The 20511-nt window shown below is 36.8% G+C and overlaps 2 protein-coding genes across 2 annotated transcripts; both read left to right on the top strand.

Annotated features, from left to right (window-relative positions):
• Positions 1 to 398: 398 nt before the first annotated feature.
• nprl2 (NPR2 like, GATOR1 complex subunit) lies at positions 399 to 6125 on the top strand. Its single transcript, XM_061727348.1, has 11 exons — positions 399 to 765; positions 1395 to 1486; positions 2239 to 2407; positions 2512 to 2620; positions 3817 to 3953; positions 4269 to 4366; positions 4594 to 4630; positions 4750 to 4843; positions 4935 to 5052; positions 5161 to 5303; positions 5380 to 6125. Exons 1-11 carry the CDS (start codon positions 685 to 687, stop codon positions 5445 to 5447), a joined length of 1146 nt encoding a protein of 381 aa, XP_061583332.1. The 5' UTR covers positions 399 to 684; the 3' UTR covers positions 5448 to 6125.
• A 708-nt stretch (positions 6126 to 6833) lies between these two features.
• zmynd10 (zinc finger, MYND-type containing 10) lies at positions 6834 to 20418 on the top strand. Its single transcript, XM_061728539.1, has 12 exons — positions 6834 to 6922; positions 16490 to 16598; positions 16693 to 16809; positions 16888 to 16941; positions 17385 to 17531; positions 17640 to 17728; positions 17850 to 17944; positions 18215 to 18387; positions 18803 to 18928; positions 19007 to 19128; positions 19231 to 19356; positions 20235 to 20418. The coding sequence occupies exons 1-12, from the start codon at positions 6834 to 6836 to the stop codon at positions 20284 to 20286; spliced, it is 1299 nt and encodes a 432-aa protein (XP_061584523.1). The 3' UTR covers positions 20287 to 20418.
• Positions 20419 to 20511: the final 93 nt, after the last annotated feature.

Raw genomic sequence — 20511 nt, 5'->3', positions numbered from 1 at the left:
TTCCGCGTTAAATCGACGCAGAGCCTACGCCGTAGGTTACGCGGCTACGCGCCCGTACGGGGGCGTCGTTTTAACGCGGACCCATAAATCAGCCTTAACGCTGCCTTAAAATGCGGTGGGAAATATGAAAAACCTTTGGTTAATGATCAATGATCAATACACTGGTTGGCTTAGTTTTACATTAGTAAGACCAAAATATTACGTGTTTTCTTATAAACGATAATTTAACGCTAAAATCCTCCAAGTTGCTCATGCATTGCGTTCCCCAGGTCCTTATGTTTAACGTTGTCTGACTTTTCTGAGTTCGTGAATGCAGCAGCAGCGGTTGCGTTTCACATGTCAGTCCAGCAGGGGGCGATACTGTGTACACAGCGTGGTTTCTCAACCACCAATGACTGCACAGAAAACAAAAAGAAGACAGTGTTGTTGTCTGTGCAAATTGCTGTGAGTTTTAATCTTTGTCGTTGTTATACAGTTCAGCAGCAGAAGGACATGATTTATTTTTATAAACACTAATTTATGGGTTATTTAAGGGTTTATAAGACTCAGTTAAAGTCTTGTCTGTCATGCTGAAAGCTGGACGCTAGTGCGTGTTGTTTTAGAGCTAAACGGGAAGTCAAACTGGAGAAGCACATCTGTCAAAGTTTGTTTAAATAAGTTTAAAACCTTTTTCCAGAAAGGTCTATGATAGGGATGGCTACTCGAATAGAGTGTATATTTTTTAGTGAGTTTCATCCTACTCTGGGCCCAAAGATAACATATCAGGTAAGTGAGCAAGTTTGTTATAAAGCGACTGCAGTTGAATTGGTTTGATATTGGATATTGGATATTATGAATTCAACACCCATAAAACTTGTGATACATACCACTGATTTTGGTCAAACCACTTGTGATGTGTTCATGGTCATCTAGACTATATATCAAAAGAGAGTAATTATTATAAAATCATATTATGGGCTGATTTAATGAGGTTTAATGAATTCAACACCCATAAAACTTGTGATACATAACACTGATTGTTTTCATTAAACCTCATTAAATCAGCCCATAATGTGATTTTATAATAATTACTCTCTTGTGATATATAGTCTATATGACCATGAACACATCACAAGTGGTTTGACCAAAATCAGGGGTATGTATCACAAGTTTTATGGGTGTTGAATTCATAATATCCAATATCCAATATCAAACCAATTCAACCGCGGTTAAAGCGACTGCAGTTGCCTCAGTTATTGTTGTGTCATCTTTGTTAATATTCATTGTTTTTGTGCCTATTTGCAGACTAGTTACCCTTAATATTCTCATCAACTGCAGGCTGTTTTATATTCTGTCAAGATGTATTATTTTTCATATGTTGTGTGTACATACTCTCCTGTGTTGTCTCCTGACAGGTCCCGGAGGAATACATTTCACGAGAGCTGTTTGACACAGTTCAAGTGTATATTATCACTAAACCAGAATTACAAAACAAGTTAATAACCGTGTAAGTAGTCCAACATAGCTCCGTCTTTTTTCTTTACTTTTTACTAATGATTCTTGTCAGAATCAGGTTTATTTGGCCAAGTCAGGTCAAACAAGACAGTGAATTTGACTACGGTTGTTTCCCTCACTGTGCAGTAAATACCGGTAGACAAATGATAGCTCTTATGAACATATACAATTTTTAAAAAAAAGTGAAAGGTGCCGCAGTATGAGGTAGACATAGTTATTGAAAGGTGCAATGATAAGATAAGATAAGGTTATCCTTTATTTCTCCCTCAATTGTGTAAATTCACTTTGTTGCAGCAGCAGTAGACACATGCAGGGAAGGGTAAAAAAGTAAAACATATATAATTACAAAATATAAACAGTATATACATTGGAATGAAAAATAAAAAGTAGGACAGTACGGGAAAAGAAAGAGTGCAAAAAAGCAGGTAGGACGTGTGTGAGGTAGACAGATATTGCACAGATATTGCACGTTGTTATTGCACATCTTGTTATTGCACATGTTATTATTGTCCGTTTGCTACTGTGAGCAGGCTTATATGCTGAGTTACAGCATATGATTGTGTAATATTATTATTATTATCATTATTATTATTATTATTGCACATTGATTGATTACTCTGAGACTCTATGAGCGATGAGAGTTCATCAGAGCAACAGCTTGGGGGAAGAAACTGTCTCTGTGTCTGGAGGTTTTGTCCATATAAAACTTAACCGTTGTTTTTCTTTCTTTCTTTTTTGCTATAGCACTGCTATGGAGAAAAAGTTAATCGGCTGTCCTGTGTGCATCGAACATAAAAAGTATAGTCGAAATGCCCTCCTGTTTAACCTCGGCTTTGTTTGCGGTGCACAGACCAACACATGTGCCCTTGAACCTCTCGTCAAGAAGCTGTCTGGGTACCTCACCACTCTGGAGGTTAGTGTGATTGATTACATTTGTGTTCTTTTTGTATTTATTTATTTTGGCAGCATACAGAACATATGACTCTAATTGTGTTGTTCTGCCTTGCTTTGTTGCAGCTGGAGAGTGGCTTTATTTCTAAAGAGGAGAGCAAGCAGAAACTCTTACCGATTATGTCAACCTTGTTAGAAGAGCTTAATGCCAAGGGAGCCTGCACCTTACCAATTGGTATTATTTTTTTCATTTCATTTTGTATGTTTATTAGTTCTGTCTGAAATATTCACATTCTCTGACTGAATGTTAAGTTTGTGTGTTACAGGAAACATACTTGATTTTGTTATTATGTAATTTTGTTTTGTACCTTTAGTGTTAAAGAAAAGATGCACTTTAGTGAAAGGTCATGAGTTCAGGCTGCACATATGCCAGATTCAGGCTAAATACGTGACCTGCCAGGGTGATGGCATATGCACAGAAAAGTGACAGAAAAAATTAGAAAAAGAAAGTAAACAGAGCATCAGTAAAACAATGAAACAACACTCACTCTACAGTAGATAATGACATCTGGCTTGATTGACGAGTTACCACTGATTTAGAGATTTAGAGAGCATTTCATGGGATTGATGTTCTTCAGTTCCTTGGCTGTAGTATTCCTTGTACATGGTGTTTTATCAGAAAAGACTGTCTCTCTACTGTACATTAAAAGCTCCAGCAGATTAGCTTTTTGTTTATTGAATTCCTTAAGTTGAGGTGAAAACAAAACGCCTTATGCACATGTGACATTTCTTCAAATTTGACCATGTTTTTCTATTTCGTGGAGGTGTGTTTGGTTAAACTTTACCAATAATGATGTTGATTTTTCATCCAGTGTTTTCAAAGCCTTCTCTGTATTTCTAACTTTTAAGCCTCTCTAGATGAATCATTCTTTAAATGGTCTGATTTGCTATATTTCTCTTGATTTTGTTTTAAATATCTTGAATAGAGTTAAAATCCATTATTTCTTCGGTAAAAAAAATATATAAATGAACCTTAAATTGACAGCAAGTAAGTAACTAATAAATAAGGACAGTCAAATACAAAGCTGCACTGCAAAACATTTCTTATATATATTTATAATTCAGAGCCAGGCTGATTTTGAATTTTTGTTAAATTGTGTTTCACTTCTAGTTTACTACTCACCATTATTCAAACAATAAGTCCACAGAATCTTCTGGCTGAATGAAAAGTATTAAGACAAATAGAAGGTATTATTTCCAGGTCATTCCTTGCACAACATTTCTTTTTGTCCCAGGTGGTATGGTTATTGTTCATTTTAATGCAATTGTTCACTGTTTAGAAAACAAGTTTAATTTCTAAAGTGTCATCTCAAAACCCAAAAGGCAACAGGGACTCAAGTTTTGACTCTGTCTTGTCTGTTTCTGTTTCAGATGAGTCAAACACTATCCACCTAAAACTGATCCAACTGCGAAAGGACCCGCCGATTGTTCAGGAGTACGACGTGCCTGTCTTCACTCAGTGCAAAGAACATTTTATCAAATCACAGTGGGATCTCACCACTCAACAGGTAGGACCTCAGCATCAGCAACGTGTGGCAGCAGAATTTGAAAGATGAATTCAGAAAAGGTTATCACTTTGCTCAAAGAGATTAATTTGCTATTCCACCAATATGTTTTATTAATAAATAAATAAATACATTTTATCAATATATTAATATTTTATTCAGGAGAAGATTGTATTTATTGGTCCAATGCAGTAATGAAATTACATTTGAAAGTTTACAGAACATGATGAAGTGTGTATTGTTCTTATTTATGCAGCAATGCAGGTCATTGATCTCAGCAGAAGTTGATAACTTTTAATATATATATTTATTTTGCAGATCCTACCCTACGTTGATGGTTTTAGACACATCCAAAAAATATCTGCTGAAGCAGATGTAGAGCTTAATCTTGTTCGCATTGCGGTGCAGAATCTCCTGTAAGTTTATTTTAGTTTTTAAGTACCTTACCACAGTAAAATCGCCTGCTTCATAAGTCAGTGATTCACACATATAAAAAACAATTTCTTATTGATGGGCATAATTTCTTCACGATCGTTTCAATCACATTTGCTAACTTCAGGTGAGGTTGAACTTCATGACCTGAAAGATATTGCTCATTACAATAAAAAAACTGTTAAATATTTAAATCTGCTCTCCCTCACAGGTATTATGGGGTTGTTACTTTGGTGTCGATATTCCAGGTACCAAATTAAAACAACATACACTTAATAATACTTCAAACCTTTTCAAATTAGATTGTATTTATTATCCATTATTTATTCATTTAATTCAACGGTTTTATTCCTACCTGCCTTTCTAGTACTCTAATGTGTACTGCACAACCCCCAAAGTCCAGAAACTCATTGATGATAAGTCTCTTCAGGAGGAATGCCTCAGCTACGTCACCAAGCAGGGTAAGGAACGGTCATTGGTACGCATGAACTGTTTCTTTATTTCATGAAGTGTGCTGCAGTTCCTTTTCTTTTTTGTCCCGATCATTTTTAGGTTACAAACGTGCCAGTCTGAGAGATGTATTTCAGCTGTATTGCGGTCTGAGTCCAGGAACTACGGTGCGAGACCTTTGCTCCCGCTACTCACAGCAGCTTCAAAGGGTTGATGAGAGGTCGATATTGCTCAGCTTATCTTTTTCTGGAAAAAAAACAACTTCACAACTCTTGGAAAGTCAGGTCAGGGTGACACTAGTTTACATGTGTTGTGTGTTTCTCTACAGGAGGTTGATCCAGTTTGGATTGATGAAATCTCTCATTAGACGACTGCAGAAGTATCCTGTGAAGGTGATCCGTGACGAGAGAAGCCGGCCCCCTCGACTTTATACTGGCTGTCATAGTTATGATGAGATTTGCTGCAAAACAGGTAGGTTTTCAAGCTCTGCTTGACTGTTACAATTGATGGAAAAATAACTTTGTCTACAATGTGCTCATTTTTCCAGGGATAAGTTACCAAGAGCTGGATGAACGTCTGGAAAATGACCCCAACATTGTCATTTGCTGGAAATGATGCTATATGAAGACATCATCTTGGAAGTACAGGAGACATTTTCACTGAATTGACTGTATAAATGATCCAGTGTTTCCTTTTTTGAATTTTTTTATCTTGTCATACAGAGTTTTGATTCATGTGTTTTAAGTTACGAACGTGAATTATGTGAGTATTGTACATAAGTAAAAATAAGATGGTACAAGCAGATACTGTTTCTAATTTCCTGCCTGTGTAATGGTTAAATCCAACAAAATGAAAAGTGATGGTTATTTAAAAGGTTATTTGCTCAATTCCAGTCTTTTTGTTTTCCTGAGACTGGTAACATCCCAAAATTGTTATTCCTGTAACATAACCAACTTTATGACAGAAAAGAGTTCCCGTTTTACTAAAAACAACAAACCAAATAAATTTCTTCATCATCTCTGGCAAGAGAGATCGAGTCTCGCTCACTTGAGAATATTTTTATAATCTGAAAATGTTTGCCAATTATTGAATGTGTATTTATTAAACTGCATCAAATCCATGCCTCAAATAGCATTAAAACATATTGACATTCTGTAATAGTACCTCATCCCGGGGATGCTGAGGGCTTCTTGAATATCACAGGTTGGATTATATTTAATAAATCAAAGCTGAATAGATAATCTAAAATGTTACTTTTAAATAAAAGTTTGTACCCATAAAAGGCAAATGCTGCAGAGATGCAACTAATTACATTAAAATGCTGATCTAATCAAAGAGCTACTATATAAGTTGTATGTTGTTAACAGCAAGGTACATTTATTTATTTAATCTTTACAATTTATTTGAACCTTTTACCATATTTGGTAGATAATCACTTCCTTTAGGCACTTAAGATATTGTATCCAAAAAAAACGGCTGATCTCTAGACTGATCAATAAAGCAAAGCCTAATTCAAGTTAAATTACACAGTAATGCACAAGTGACTATATATTTTATACCTATTTTGTTATATTTTGCTGATATATCTTTTATAGTTGTAATATTTCTAGTTAAGTACATTTACTTGAAAATATATAAGTGAATGTAGGTGGTTTGTATTTCTTTTTCAGCTGAATAATCTGCTGTTTTGACCAAGGGTCCACACTACATTGGATCAGTCGGAGGGATTCACTACTCCGCTGTGATTGGTCTATTTGCCGTGAAGCTGTTGATCACGCCCCTGAACTAGCCAATCACAGCAGGGCTTCACCTGGGTGAAAAACTCCTTTAGACGGTGCTCCACTGCCCCCCTGTGGCCACAGCATAAACTGCACTCGCCTGCGATTGGGTTGCTCGGTAACCTAGGCAACAGCAGGACACTACACCATACTTGTTACTATCCACAATAAGTGGGACAAACTTGTTGAGGATTTTATATAAAACTAGTCATCGTGTTGAGCAATGACTACTTCGGTTATTGAGCCGTTTGAAGTCAAAGGATTTGTACAAAGTCTGGAAACTTTCTCCCTCAAGGAGTTGGGCTCTGCGAGGTAAGACTGACTTTAGAGGACTACGAGAGGAAGGTTAATCAGCTCTTTTTAAAAATATTTTTTAAATTGATGACTAGCACTGATGCAACCAATAGCAAGAACACGCATTGATTTATATGGGGTACTCGCAACAAATACAGTTATGAATGAATTAATGAATTAATACATTTTTATTTCGAACATGTAGGCCTATGTAAAAAAAAAAAAACAGTAACATCTTCATATTCACATATGTTTGAAAAAAGGAGTAGGAAGAAGTATACACTTTTTCCTACTTCCTACCCCTTTATAACTATGAATTTACATTATTGTTAATATTATATCTACACAATATCCATATAAATATAGTCTATATAAATACTACGTAAACATGCCTATTACTACATAATTATCCATATAAGTATATAGAAAATATAAATATTACATAAATATATCAATATTTAGAAAATACAAATATTATATAAATCAATATAAATATACACTATATAAACTACATAAATATCCCTATAATATATATATATATATATATATATATATATATATATATATATATATATATATATATATATATATGCTACATACCTAATAAATATATAATATTACATCATTATAACTATCCCTCTCAACATATAATATATACTACATAAATATCCACATAAATATCTAAACATATCTTAAGCAAGATATGTTTTATTTTATTTGTTTCTCACACTCCTCGTTAAACCATTTCCTCTTCCATCAATTCTTCCATTCCAGTTAATAATTCATAAAATATTTAGATACCACGGTTTATGAATAATTGTAATGTTATAAGGCAGGGTAAGTTTGTTTGTATAGCACATTTCAGCAATAATGCAATTCAAGGTGCTTTACATAGTGAAAACGAAAAGTAAAGGGGTGAAAAATATGAGTTATAGTGCCTTGGCATAATAAAGAAGAGTTAGACTCAAGCTACAGTTGCGGTGTATTACTGAAATTAACATAGTTTGAATCTAAATTCAGAATGGTTTGCATTTGGTAAGCAAATTAGTTTTTAGCCTTGATTTAAAGGAACGGCGGGTATCAGAGTTTGTTCCAGATCTGTGGAGTATAAAAGCTGAATGCTGCTTCTCCATCTTTCATCCTGGTTCTGGGGACAAAGAGCAGACCTGACAGGCCTGGATGGTTGATATGGTAACAAGTCTGATGTATTTTGGTCCTAAACCATTCAGTAATTTATAAACTAACAGAAGTATTTCAAAGTCTATTCTCTGAGATACAGGGAGCCGGTGGAAGGACCTCAGAACTGCAGTGATGTGGTCCACCTTCTGAGTTCTAGTGAGAACTTGGGCTCTAGTAATATACCATGGTCAGCGGTAGGAATGGGCGATATTTTACCGTTCACGATAAACCGTCAAAAAAATTCCACACGATAAGAATTTTCCATCTCGTAGTAAAAACGATAAATTCCCGTTGATGAGGTTTTTGTGTAAAGCTGATTTACGGTTCTGCGTTAAATCGACGCAGAAGGAAGGAAGGAAGGAAGGAAGGAAGGAAGGAAGGAAGGAAGGAAGGAAGGAAGGAAGGAAGGAAGGAAGGAAGGAAGGAAGGAAGGAGGGAGGGAGGGAGGGAGGGAGGGAGGGAGGGAGGGAGGGAGGGAGAAAGAAAGAAAGAAAGAAAGAAAGAAAGAAAGAAAGAAAGAAAGAAAGAAAGAAAGAAAGAAAGAAAGAAAGAAAGAAAGAAAGAAAGAAAGAAAGAAATGAGCCAAAAAGAAAGAAAGAAAGAAATGAGCCAGAAAGAAAGAAAGAAAGAAAGAAATGAGCCAGAAAGAAAGAAAGAAAGAAAGAAAGAAAGAAAGAAAGAAAGAAAGAAAGAAAGAAAGAAAGAAAGAAAGAAAGAAAGAAAGAAAGAAAGAAAGAAAGAAAGAAAGAAAGAAAGAAAGAAAGAAAGAGATAAATTCCCGTTGATGACGTTTTTGTGTAACAAACATGGCGGATCTGAGAGCGAGATATATTTATAGTTAAAAAGGTGGAGTTGAATTGTTTTGTTTTTTTATCGTCATTTTTATGGTTATCGGGATAAATGCCAGAAATTATCGTGATACATTTTTTAGTCCATACCGCCCATCCCTAGTCAGCGGTGTCAAATGCTGCACTGAGGTCCATCAATCCATCCATTATCTATACCCGCTTTATCCTTTGCAGGGTCACAGGGGTCTGCTGGAGCAAATCCCAGTTAATTTTCAGGCGAGAGGCAGGAGTTACACCCTGGACAGGTCGCCAGTCCATCGCAGGGCCACATAAACAACCAGACACACTCACACTCACACCTACGGGCAATTTGGAATCATCAATGAACCTACTACGTATGTTTTTGGACTGTGGGAGGAAGCCGGAGTACCCGGAGGGAACCCACGCAAGCACGGGGAGAACGCACTGAGGTCCAATAATATCAAATCAGATCAAATCAAACTTTATTTATACAGCACTTTTCATACAATACTAAAGCAAAGTGCTTTACATAATAAAATCAACATTTAACATATAAAAACTCACACACTCATGGTTAAAGACACACATCTGGTGTTCTTCAAATTAATACCCACACAGCACACGTATTGCCCCAACCCCCCCACCCCACATAGACATTAAAACATAATCATGAACATCATAAATAAACGTCATAAATAAATACATCATAAATAAATACCTAGTACCACTGTGGTTCTTCCATAGTCTGTATTTATGTGGACGTCATTGAACACCTTGGCAAGTGCAGTCTCAGTGCTGTGGTGAGCAGGAAAACCAGAGAGACCGGAGAAGCTTTTTAGCTGAGCCATAATATCCCCCAAGTTTTCATAGTTGGTTGGGTAAAATTGTGTAATTTTGTCCCAACTGGGTTTGATTAGACTCAGCTGTTCCTGGACTGACTGCTTTTCTAATATTCTAGATTTTCTCAGTAAGGAAGTTGGCAAATTTATAGCAGGCCTTTGTAGAGTGGAGTTCAGATGCTACTGACAACCCTCTCACTTGTTTATAACTGTCTCACTTGTTTATAGTATAACCCTCTCACTTGTTTATAGTATAACCCAGTGATTTGTTTATAATATAACCACTGCTACTTCAGTGGCGTCAATTCAGTGGAAGCTAAGGTATGGCAAGGTTACGAGTCACAGAACTGAACTAGAGTATCATTCAACACGTCCAGCAAATACTCATCACAGAAGTCTATGTAGCTTATCTGTGTGGTCAAGAAAATTGGAACTTTTTAAAATGCAGTCTCGCTCACTGCAAAAACTCAAAATCTTACCAGGAATATTTGTCTTATTTCTAGTTAAAATGTCTCATTTTTAGTCAAAACATCTCATTACACTTAAAACAAGAGTCATCACCAGAAAAATTACTAATTTGACCATTTTCACCTGATTCAAGTAAATTTTCACTTGAAATAAGTAGAAAAATCTGCCAGTGGGACAAGATTTATCTTCTCATTACAAGCAAAGAAATCTTGTTCCACTGGCAGATTTTTCCACTTATTTTAAGTGAAAATCTACTTGAAACAGGTGAAAATGGTTGTTTTTGAGTCTTGTCTTAAATGTAATGAGATTTTTTTTCACTAAATTTAGACATTTTAACTAGAAATAAGACAAATTTTCTTGTTAAGATTTTGTGTTTTTGCAGTGTATAATAAGTAGTGAAATTGATCATGTTGTTCTGATTTGCATTTGTAGTTATTCTATATGTATTAAGTAATAGAATAATCAATACAAATGGACACAGAGTAATTCCATAAATGTATTTGAAAAAAAACATTTACATTTTCCCTTGAAGCCAAGCTGTGGCGGCTGCCATACCTTGCCATACCCAATTGACGCCCCAGTGCTACTTCTTGGGGCAGTCGAGGTCTGACGGTATGTCATGTTGTGAGATATTGAGATTTGCAGATCCAGTTAAGGGCTCAGCAGGTGCAGCAGATTGTGCTGCACAGGCCTCATAACAGGAGTGGACAGAGCCGCTTGGCTTCGCTCCACCCAGAAAAAACAGTTGGTATAAATAGAGATGTAAAGACACAGTCACGGGGAGCTTTTGTCCTTAATACCATGGTGTTTTGACCAGTGAATGTAACAGATATTTCTCCACAACCAAATCAAATTATTGCAGCCTTTCATGAGACTTTACATGTCTTTTAAAGACAGATTGGCTAGAATTTAGTAACAGGTATGCGCAAAGGCAAAGATATTTAAATTTTTGGTGGAAAATAATTTGAAGTCTTTATGAAACACACATTTCTATCAGCACTCTGCTCAATCAGACTGAGATTTGGAGAAAGATTTGAACAGTTAGATTATTTCACCTCTTAGCCTTTGCTCTAACCTCTTTGGTTATATGTTTTGGAAGTTTTTCTTGCTTAACAGTTAGATACATTTTGACACAACAGGCTGAATCTGCACACTTGCATTCAGTGTCGTCTCAGTCAGTGGTTTAAGTTTTTAGTTGGCAACACAGAAGAACCAACATATTTGGCACATGGGACACTTTTGCTCTTGAGAACTTCCTTTTTGTCATCCGCTACCTCTTTCCATTATTTTGATGTTATCTTTAGTTTTGAGTCTTCGTCCTAACGACATTTTTGTCCACAATTTCACTGGGTTTCTTTTTTTTCTTTGACCCTATCTGGATTTTACTCTTTTTAAGATGATCTTACCTGCCTCTCGCCTGAAATTAGCTGGGATAGGCTCCAGCAGACCCCCGTGACCCTGCAAAGGATAAAGCGGGTATAGATAATGGATGGATGGAAGATTATCTTAAAAAGGATCAGTACAACAATACAGTTCAAACTGACAAGAGTCTCTCTATTACACATTTCAACAGAAGAAGCTTGTAACTTTAACAAAATGAAGCACTATCTGAGCCAGTTCAAATGTACTTTCAGTATTATTGCCATCTCTGAAACGTGGATAAGCACTGAGAAGGGAGCTGACTTTGAACTGGATGAATATGAATTCAACTACATCTATAGATAGGGGAAGACTGGTGGAGGGGTAATTATACATGTGGACAAAAACCTGAAAAAATGACAAGAGTGATGAATGATATATTTGAATGTATATCTGTAGAAATGTATATGGAAAGGAAAAAGAATGTCATTATAAGCTGCATCTATAGAACGCCAGGGCCTAAGTTAGAAACCTTTAAAGACTGGTTTGAGGAAACATATGCAGTGTCAAGGTTGACATTCCCCCCAGCCTTCAGTTTCTGTCTTGCCCCACCTGTGTCCCATCTGCCCTGATTGTGTCTGCACCTGTGTCTCGTCATGTCTCGTTATCCCCTCAGTATATCTTGTCTTGTCATTCCTTTGTCCCCTGTCGGACCGTACTGTGCTCCTCTCCATGTTTCCTGTTTTTGCTCCAGTTTTGATCCCTGTTCCTGTGTTAGTTTATTATCCTGCCAAGCAGCTCTTTTGTTTTTGGTCCTTGTTTTTTGGTGGAATAAATCCCTTTTTTTTGCAACTCCTGGCTCCTGCTCTCCTGCACTTGGGTCCTAACTAAACCGAACCATGACATGCAGATTCTTCAACTCAGAAGGTCTTCCTCATCTGTGGGGATTTTAACATTGATCTGCTTAATCCAAATAATCACAAACCAACACAAGAGTTTATTGATCCAATGAGCCTGTATCCTAAAATTACTAGACAGAGTAGAATTACTTCTCACAGAGCCACATTAATAGATAATGTATTTACAAATCTGATAGACAACAAAACAATAAGTGGACTAATTAATCAATGATATCAGCGACCATCTACCAGTTTTTGTAGTATGTGACAGCTGCTACAAGAAAGATAAACAGGATATTGGACAAAGTGAGAGTGAAGACAGAGGAGACAATAAATGCATTTAAAGAAGAGCTTATTAAACAGAATTGGGAGTTAGTATTTAACGAAAATAAAATAAATAATATAACGCATATGTAATGTTTGTGTACCTTCAAATTATTGTATGATAGATAAAGAAATACACTAAAAGGGATTGTAAAATGCCTGTAAAAAAGAACACACTCTATTAATAATTCATAAAATATACCACGGAAAAAGCTGAGAATAAATATAAAAAATATAAAATAAAACTATTTTACGGATATCAAAACAGGAATAGCAAATAGCAAATAGCAAATTATTAGACAGGAATAAAATAACATTAAAGGTATTTGGAATATATTGAACAATGTCATTAGGAAATGTTCTAGACAGACTAATTATCCACAATATTTTACCAAAAATTATGAAATTATTAATGATATGAATCATGTGGTTAATAATTTAAAAAGGTATTTTGTAAGTGTTGGACCAAAGCTGGCAGAACAAATTTGTGATCCTGGATCAGCTGATGGATAGAACAAGACTTTAATAACGTTAGCCTCATAGCATAATTGCCTAAGTTGTTGTAGACAGAGAACTGAGGCACTCATGAGGGTAAGATTAATAAAATGCCTTTATTGGTGCATGGCTAATCTATTAAAAGTGTGACACACTTTTAATAGATTAGCCATGCACCAATAAAGGCATTTTATTAATCTTACCCTCATGAGTGCCTCAGTTCTCTGTCTACAACATTTTATGAATCTCCCCGACTGAAGAGCACCTGAGGGTTACACTTTTTTGCAAATACCCAAGCAGCACTCCATGCACTGCATTCTTGCCTAAGTTGTATTTGAATGTCCTAGAATTAGGCAATTATGCTATGAGGCTAACGATAGGTAGAAATCCAAACTCACTTTTTCTCAGCTGTGGAAGAAAGAGAAATCATAGATATTGTGAGTAAATGTAAAAACAAGGTGTCAACTGACTGTGACAGTATAGATATGACAATATTCAAAAAGGTTATTGAGGCTATTGTTCAACCACTGACAAACAGCTGAAATCTGTCGTTCAGAACCGGGACATTTCCAAAAGAAATGAAAACTGCAAAAGTCATCCCATTATACAAAACTGGAGACAGACACCAATTCACTGGTTACAGGCTTGTTGTTTACTGCCACAATTTTCTAAAATTTTAGAAAAACAATTTCATTACAGATTTGTGTATTGATAAACACAAACTGCTTTCTGAAGACTAATATGGATTCAGATCTCAAAGATCTACATCGTTGGCAGTTCTGGAATTAATAGAAAAGAAAGAAAAGAAATCACCAGCTCCATAGACAAAAATAAATTTGCAGTTGGGGTGTTCATTGATCTTAAAAAAGTATTTGACCCAATAAATCATGACATATTAATACAAAAAACTGGAGAATTATGGTATCAGTGGAGTGGTTTTACACTGGATGAAATGTTATTTAAGCAACAGGCAACAAGTTGTGATAATAGGTGACTTTCAATCATTATGCTTGGACATTGTATGTGGTGTCCCCCACTCTTTGTTCTATACATAAATGACATGCAAAGTTTCAAAAGTAGTACAATTTGTTCTGTTTGCTGATGATATAAATATTTTCTGCGAAGGAGATAATTTACAGTAGCTTAAGGAGGAAATCACCACAGAATTTAACAAATTAAAAAAAGTTTATGTTTTTAGGGGAACAGTGATTTAAAAGTTGTGATAGAGGGTGTAAATATAGACAGAGTTAATGAAATTAAGTTTCTGGGTGCAATGATCAACCACAAGATCTGTTGGAAACACATTCAACATGTTCAAGCTAAATATTTCAGTCCTCAGTAAAGCTAAATATCCATTGAATCACAAAGCATTACATATTATATATTGTTCACTTATTTTGTCATATTTGAATTATTGTGTGGAAGTTTGGGGCAACACCTACAAATCCTCACTCCAACCGTTGTGCACAGTCCAGAAAAGAGCCATCAGAATGGTTCATGGTCCAGGACCACAATAATGAGTTATAAACTCCCAGATCTGGTAGAATTTCAAACAACTCAGCTAATGTGTAACTACCAGATCATATACAGAAACTCTTTACTGATAGAGAGGGGGGTGATGATTGCAGGGGAAGCCTGAACTACAGAACCAGGAGTGTCCGAACAACCATGAAGAGAATGTGCACCTCAGTCAGTGGTGTGAAGGTTTAGAATAAACTCAGCCAAGAACTGAAGTAATGTGCAAGCATGAGTTCATTTAAGAAAAGTCTGACTGATGATTTTCAACAAGTACAGGGATGATGATCTGAGGTGAAGTTAAATGGGTTTCTCTAATGCTGTAAATAGGATTGTACATATGAGTATGATTGTATATTTTGGGTGGGTGTGTGTTTGTGGATAAGTCACGTTGGATCTGAAGGTAGTTGGATCTCCTTTTCTTTTCCTGGTCCCTCTGTCATGTGGTCTGGTTCCATGGTTGTTTGCGTTTGTGTTCCGGCAGTGGGTCCCATTTGGTGGCCCATGGGGGCGGGGCCGGGCCGGGCGGGGCCGGGTTCTGGGGGTCCTTGTGGACTTTGGGGTGTTTGCGTGGAGCACCGCGCTGGCATGAGTGTTCAAGCCCTTGGTGGCGATGCTCGGGGTTTGGCTCTGGAGTGCTTCCATTGTGTGGTGGAGAAGTCTCAGGGGCTGGACAGGAGGGTGGCTGGTGCCAGGGTTGGCTCACGGGTAAGACTTTTGTGTTGGGCTTTCAGGGTGCACTGTATATGTGGGTGTGAATGTGTATAGGAGTATCAGTGTGCAGTTGGATGTGAAAGTCTATCTGAATGTCAATTTACAACGTTAAAATTTAGCATTAAAATAATATTAGATTACCTTCTGCATTACTTTATATGCATATATGTTTTTTTTTTATGTTTATAAATTCATAAGACTCTAAGACCAGATGAATATCAGTTTAATGATGGAATATTTGAGAAGAAGTAGGAATAAATAAGTTGTACTTCTTCCTACAGCTCTTCAGACATGTTAAACAGGATTTTGTGTATTATGCGTGTGCATGTACATAGGTATGTATAAATAAATAGGTGTGTGCACCTTGGGAATAGATTTATTTTAATAGATTTATTTATTATGTGCACATTCAGTTAAAATATATAAATGTATTTCCACGGGATTCTGTATGTTCAAAATGTGTGTGTATGCATGTTTGTATATGTATATCTATTTCTATTTAGATGCATAGATTCATACTAGAGTTAACGTTGTTATATAATGGTTTTGACATGTCTGGAATGAATCAATAAATGAATTTAATCTATCTCGGTTGTGGAAAACATGAAAACATGTGGTTCTCCTTCATTTAGAGTTGTCATAAAATATTTACATCACCAAACCAATAAAATCTTCTGCTCATTTAAAAGCCCTACATTCTTATGTTTACCAGCTGTTTTTTATTTTATTATGCACATCTGTCTTCAGATTTACGCCGCTGCCTTCATGCCTCATAACCTGCATACATTCCTACCTACGCAGTCAATACAATTTAGAACATAGATCAGACATTATCAATATACAACTTGTGTCACGTAAAACAGCTTTGACTTTAGTGAAAGAAAATAGAGTCGTTACAAAGACCTTGATTGGTCCACATGACTATAATGTATTTGTTTATAAAATACGCTTTTGCTCACACTTATTTTCCTTGTGTGTTAACAGATGGTTCAAACAGCACGAACATATTGAAAAACTTAACATGCAGGCAATACTGAATGTTTCAGCCATGCATGATGAGCTTGTGAAGGAGCTGCTGGTGTCTCTTGGGAAGGTGACTGCCACCACTGTACACATGATAACAACTGATACATGTCTTGCTGCCGTGCGGTTGTCCAGTGAGGTGAATGGTATCTTCCTCTTTTCAGATACCCATCCTGATCCATGAGCTGATCCTCGTGGAGGTGTGGAAGCAGAAAGTGTTTCCCATCTTTTGTCAGCTGCAGGACTTCAATCCCAAGGACACTTTTCATCTGTACATGGTGGTGAGTGCACGGTGAGATGAGAGCTGATGATGACCAGGTTACAGCTCTCATTCATACTATATGTCCACTTCTTCTTAGATCCACCATGAAGCCACAATCATAAACCTGCTTGAGACAATAATGTTTCATAAGGTAATTAAGCTCTCAAATATCCTTAATTATACTATAGATTTTTACAGAATGTTTTTAATTATTAAAAGCATGGGTTTGACAAAGCAAGGCAGTGTAGAGTCGTCTGAACGTTTTCATATGTTAGGTTTTATTTATTGTGTGCCTGATTCCCTGAACAACTTGTGAATCAATCCTCGTTACTGTCTCTTTAAACTGTGCAATACTTCTCCCGGACTCTGTGCAATATTCTACAATATTCTACATATGTATATACTGTATATACTGTCATCTGTAAAAAAAAAAAAAACCTTAACCTTTTTTTATATTTTTTACATTACTTATATTTCTTATATTTCTTATTGTTTGCACTACTGCTCTTTGTCTTGCACTGGAGAGGTGATGCTGCCTCTAATCTCACAGTACCCAGGTACACTGATAATAAAAGTATTCTGATTCTGATTCAGGATTCATGTGAAGCAGCTGATGATTCTCTGCTTGACTTGGTGGATTACTGCCACCGTAAACTCACCCTGCTGGCCAGTGAAGCAACCAGGGAGGGTTCACTGACTCATGACCAGTCCAACGTACTTGTCCACAGTACCCCTATAGAGGTAAACTTAAGAGACGTATAGCTCTTTTTTAATTTGATACTTTCTCCAGACTATATCAGTCTTTGGCGCAGAGTGATTCATCACAGCATTTCATTTGATTTGATGAAGGACCTGCAGCGGCAGAGTGCTGCATTGGAGTTTGAAATCTCCCTGAAAGCTGTATCTGTGCTGTGCTCCATCACATATAACCCTGAGAGGTACTGCTTTGGGATATTCATTTTTATTTTGAGATTGAAATTGTAAATGTCTAATTAGGTTCTCAAAGATGAGAAGCAAAGAGGATTCAACAAAATAAGTATGTCTTGTTTTTCATTACAGTATCAGTGTTGTAAGTCGCATGCTGTGCACGCACAACATGCCTTGTGTGTTGGTTCAGCTGATTGACTCCTGTCCTTGGAGTTGCTCCAAACAAGGTATGCTTTACCACTTGAGTTGTAAATATCTCCTTAAATATTCACATCTGTTAAAAGCTCACCGCATCCCTCAAAGAGTTTATGTCACTCTCATATCTATCACATCAGAGCTACAGGGAACCTTCAATCTAATTAAAAAGAAGTGAAGTTCAAAGGCATTTATATATCTATATAAATCACTATTTAATGTCCGCATCACATTTGAAAGAAACCACATTATTTCTTTCATCCATCTTACTTCTGATGCATGCTCTGTGTTTCACACTGCAGGTCAGGTACAGAAGTACATTAATGGCAAATGGCAGACGATCCCAGCTGAAGACCATTCAAAGATGACTAAACTAGATGGTCAAGTCTGGATTTCCCTTCACAATCTTTTACTGAAGGAAGACTGCCAAAAAAAATATGACTTCAACAGTTTTAACAAGAACCAGCTTCTAAAGGTATGCAGTGAACTGAATGTGGTCTGAGTCTTTGCAGCTGTGAGCAGTTTTAAACTTGTAGTAATGCTCAAGGCCTTGTAATATGCTATTTGCTGTAATTAATCAATGTTTAATATGCTTTTAAATTGTAATCAACTCAATGTTTCGGCGCTATTTGTGAGATGATTGTTGTTTTCTAACATCACATCTCATCCTTCCCTTGTGAAGCAGAGATTCAGTTTCCAAGGGTTGTTTTGACAAAGGTGTTTCCTCCCATTATAAGCGTTGTATCCTCTTCCTGTTGTATTAATGATATTACCAGAGAGCCTTGAGCATTCTCTTGTAATCACAGTTTCTTCTTATGCACTCTGTGTAACTTGTATTCTAATGCCTCTAACATTTCTGCTCCTGATGCTGTAATATTCATGTGCCACAGCTCAGGAGTTTCTTGACAGACGTACTGATAGATCAGCTACCAAACTTGGCGGAGCTTCGGCGTTTCCTTGCTCATCTCGCCATTACAGACCCAACGCCTCCAAAGAAAGAGCTAATCTTAGAGCAGGTGCAGTTACGTTCACAAAGTTCACACCAATTTCTCCTACTGTGCATCTCCCTTCAACTTTTCTTTTGTAATTTATAGATCCCTGAAATGTGGAGCAACATCGTCAAAGAGAACTCTGGGAAGTGGAAGGCAATAGCGAAGTATCAAGTGAAAGAAATATTCAGCCTTTCTGAGAGCGACCTGAGACAACATGCCCAGAGGTAACAAAGAGAACACAGGCCTAAAGTACAGAGAACAATTTAAGTTTGCAATATCACTGTGAAAAATATTACTTTCATTTTGTTTTGTTTTTTTCTAACCAGGTTAGCCCAGACATACAACTTGGATGTGATGGAAAATTTACTCCCTGACAAGCCAAAATGTGGATCCTGTGGGAAGGAGGCTTCCAAGAGATGCTCTCGGTGTCAGGGAGAGTGGTACTGCCACCGGTAAAACCAGCAGCACTACAGACACTGGACTGGATCATTAAGTAGATTAGATTAAATATTATTTTATTCATCCCTCAGTGGGTAAATTCACATTGAGCAGCAGCAGTACACACAACACACACGTTCAAACACATACAGAGAAAAAGGTAAAAGAAAAAAGTAAAAAATAAAATATAAAAATATATACAGTATATACAGAAATAGAAGAAGAAAAATAGTGCAGTATGAGATATTATAAATACAGTGCAAAAAACAGGTAGGATATGTATGAATGGAGTACAGTGTAATTGTGCAGAATGGGGGATGGGGATGGTATTACACGTTATAAATATAATAATAAATAATTGAGGTAAAAATAGAAAGATATTGCACATCTGTGTTATTATTGTCTGTTTACTACTGTGAGCAGGCCTGATTGTAGAGTCTAATAGCAGCGCGGAGGAAGGACCTGCGATGCCTCTCTGTTACGCATCGTGGGTGACGAAGCCGGTCGCTGATGGAGCTCTCCAGGGCTCTGACAGTCTCGTGGAGGAGGGGGGGGGCATTGTCCATGATGGATGACAGCTTTGCCACCATCCTCCTCTCCCCCACCACCTCCACAGGATGGAGACTGCAGCCCAGGACAGAGCCGGCTTTCTTCACCACTTTGTCCAGTCTCTTCCTCTCCGCTGCTGCTGCTGCTGCTGCTGCTCCACCCGAACGTTATTAGTGTATTTACTCTCCAACTCACCTGTATGTCAACCGTTTCTGCTAATGAGATAATAAGATGCTGAAAGTATAGTTACCTTGGCTCAGTGTTGCGAGGCACAGATGGAATACAGATTTAATTGTTTATTATCCTGCAATATCAGTCAACTTTTATTTATCTATTTCTATAGAGAGTGCCAGGTGAAGGATTGGCCTAAACACAAGGAAGCCTGCCAGCTCTGAGGCCAAGGAGAAGATCCAGAGGGACCTTCACACTGAGACTGAGAGGAAGACTGTTTGAACCAGAGGCTGATGGGAGAGAGTTCACAGATAGTTGGAAAATAAATCTCACATGATGCAATAGGATTATTTTTTTGTTAAATAGGACTCTGTTTCCATGTTTATATAGCATTAAATGTTGTTTTTGCATGTATTAAAGTTTATATGCTTGTCATTTCTTCACATATT

Source organism: Cololabis saira, chromosome 8 (genome assembly GCF_033807715.1).
Source record: "Cololabis saira isolate AMF1-May2022 chromosome 8, fColSai1.1, whole genome shotgun sequence".
NCBI classification, from domain to species: Eukaryota; Metazoa; Chordata; class Actinopteri; order Beloniformes; family Belonidae; genus Cololabis; species Cololabis saira.
The sequence above is the reverse complement of the archived record's forward strand: the minus strand, read 5'-3'. Positions and strand labels throughout refer to the sequence as shown.

Bases quoted from the DNA above. Each gene is read 5' to 3' on its own strand.
- zmynd10 (XM_061728539.1), top strand. From the start codon at position 6,834: ATGACTACTTCGGTTATTGAGCCGTTTGAAGTCAAAGGATTTGTACAA. The intron at 16,599-16,692 runs GTGACTGCCACC...TCCTCTTTTCAG, and splicing joins TGCTGGTGTCTCTTGGGAAG to ATACCCATCCTGATCCATGA. The intron at 16,810-16,887 runs GTGAGTGCACGG...ACTTCTTCTTAG, and splicing joins CTTTTCATCTGTACATGGTG to ATCCACCATGAAGCCACAAT.
- nprl2 (XM_061727348.1), top strand. From the start codon at position 685: ATGATAGGGATGGCTACTCGAATAGAGTGTATATTTTTTAGTGAGTTT. The intron at 766-1,394 runs GTAAGTGAGCAA...GTCTCCTGACAG, and splicing joins GCCCAAAGATAACATATCAG to GTCCCGGAGGAATACATTTC. The intron at 4,844-4,934 runs GTAAGGAACGGT...GATCATTTTTAG, and splicing joins CAGCTACGTCACCAAGCAGG to GTTACAAACGTGCCAGTCTG.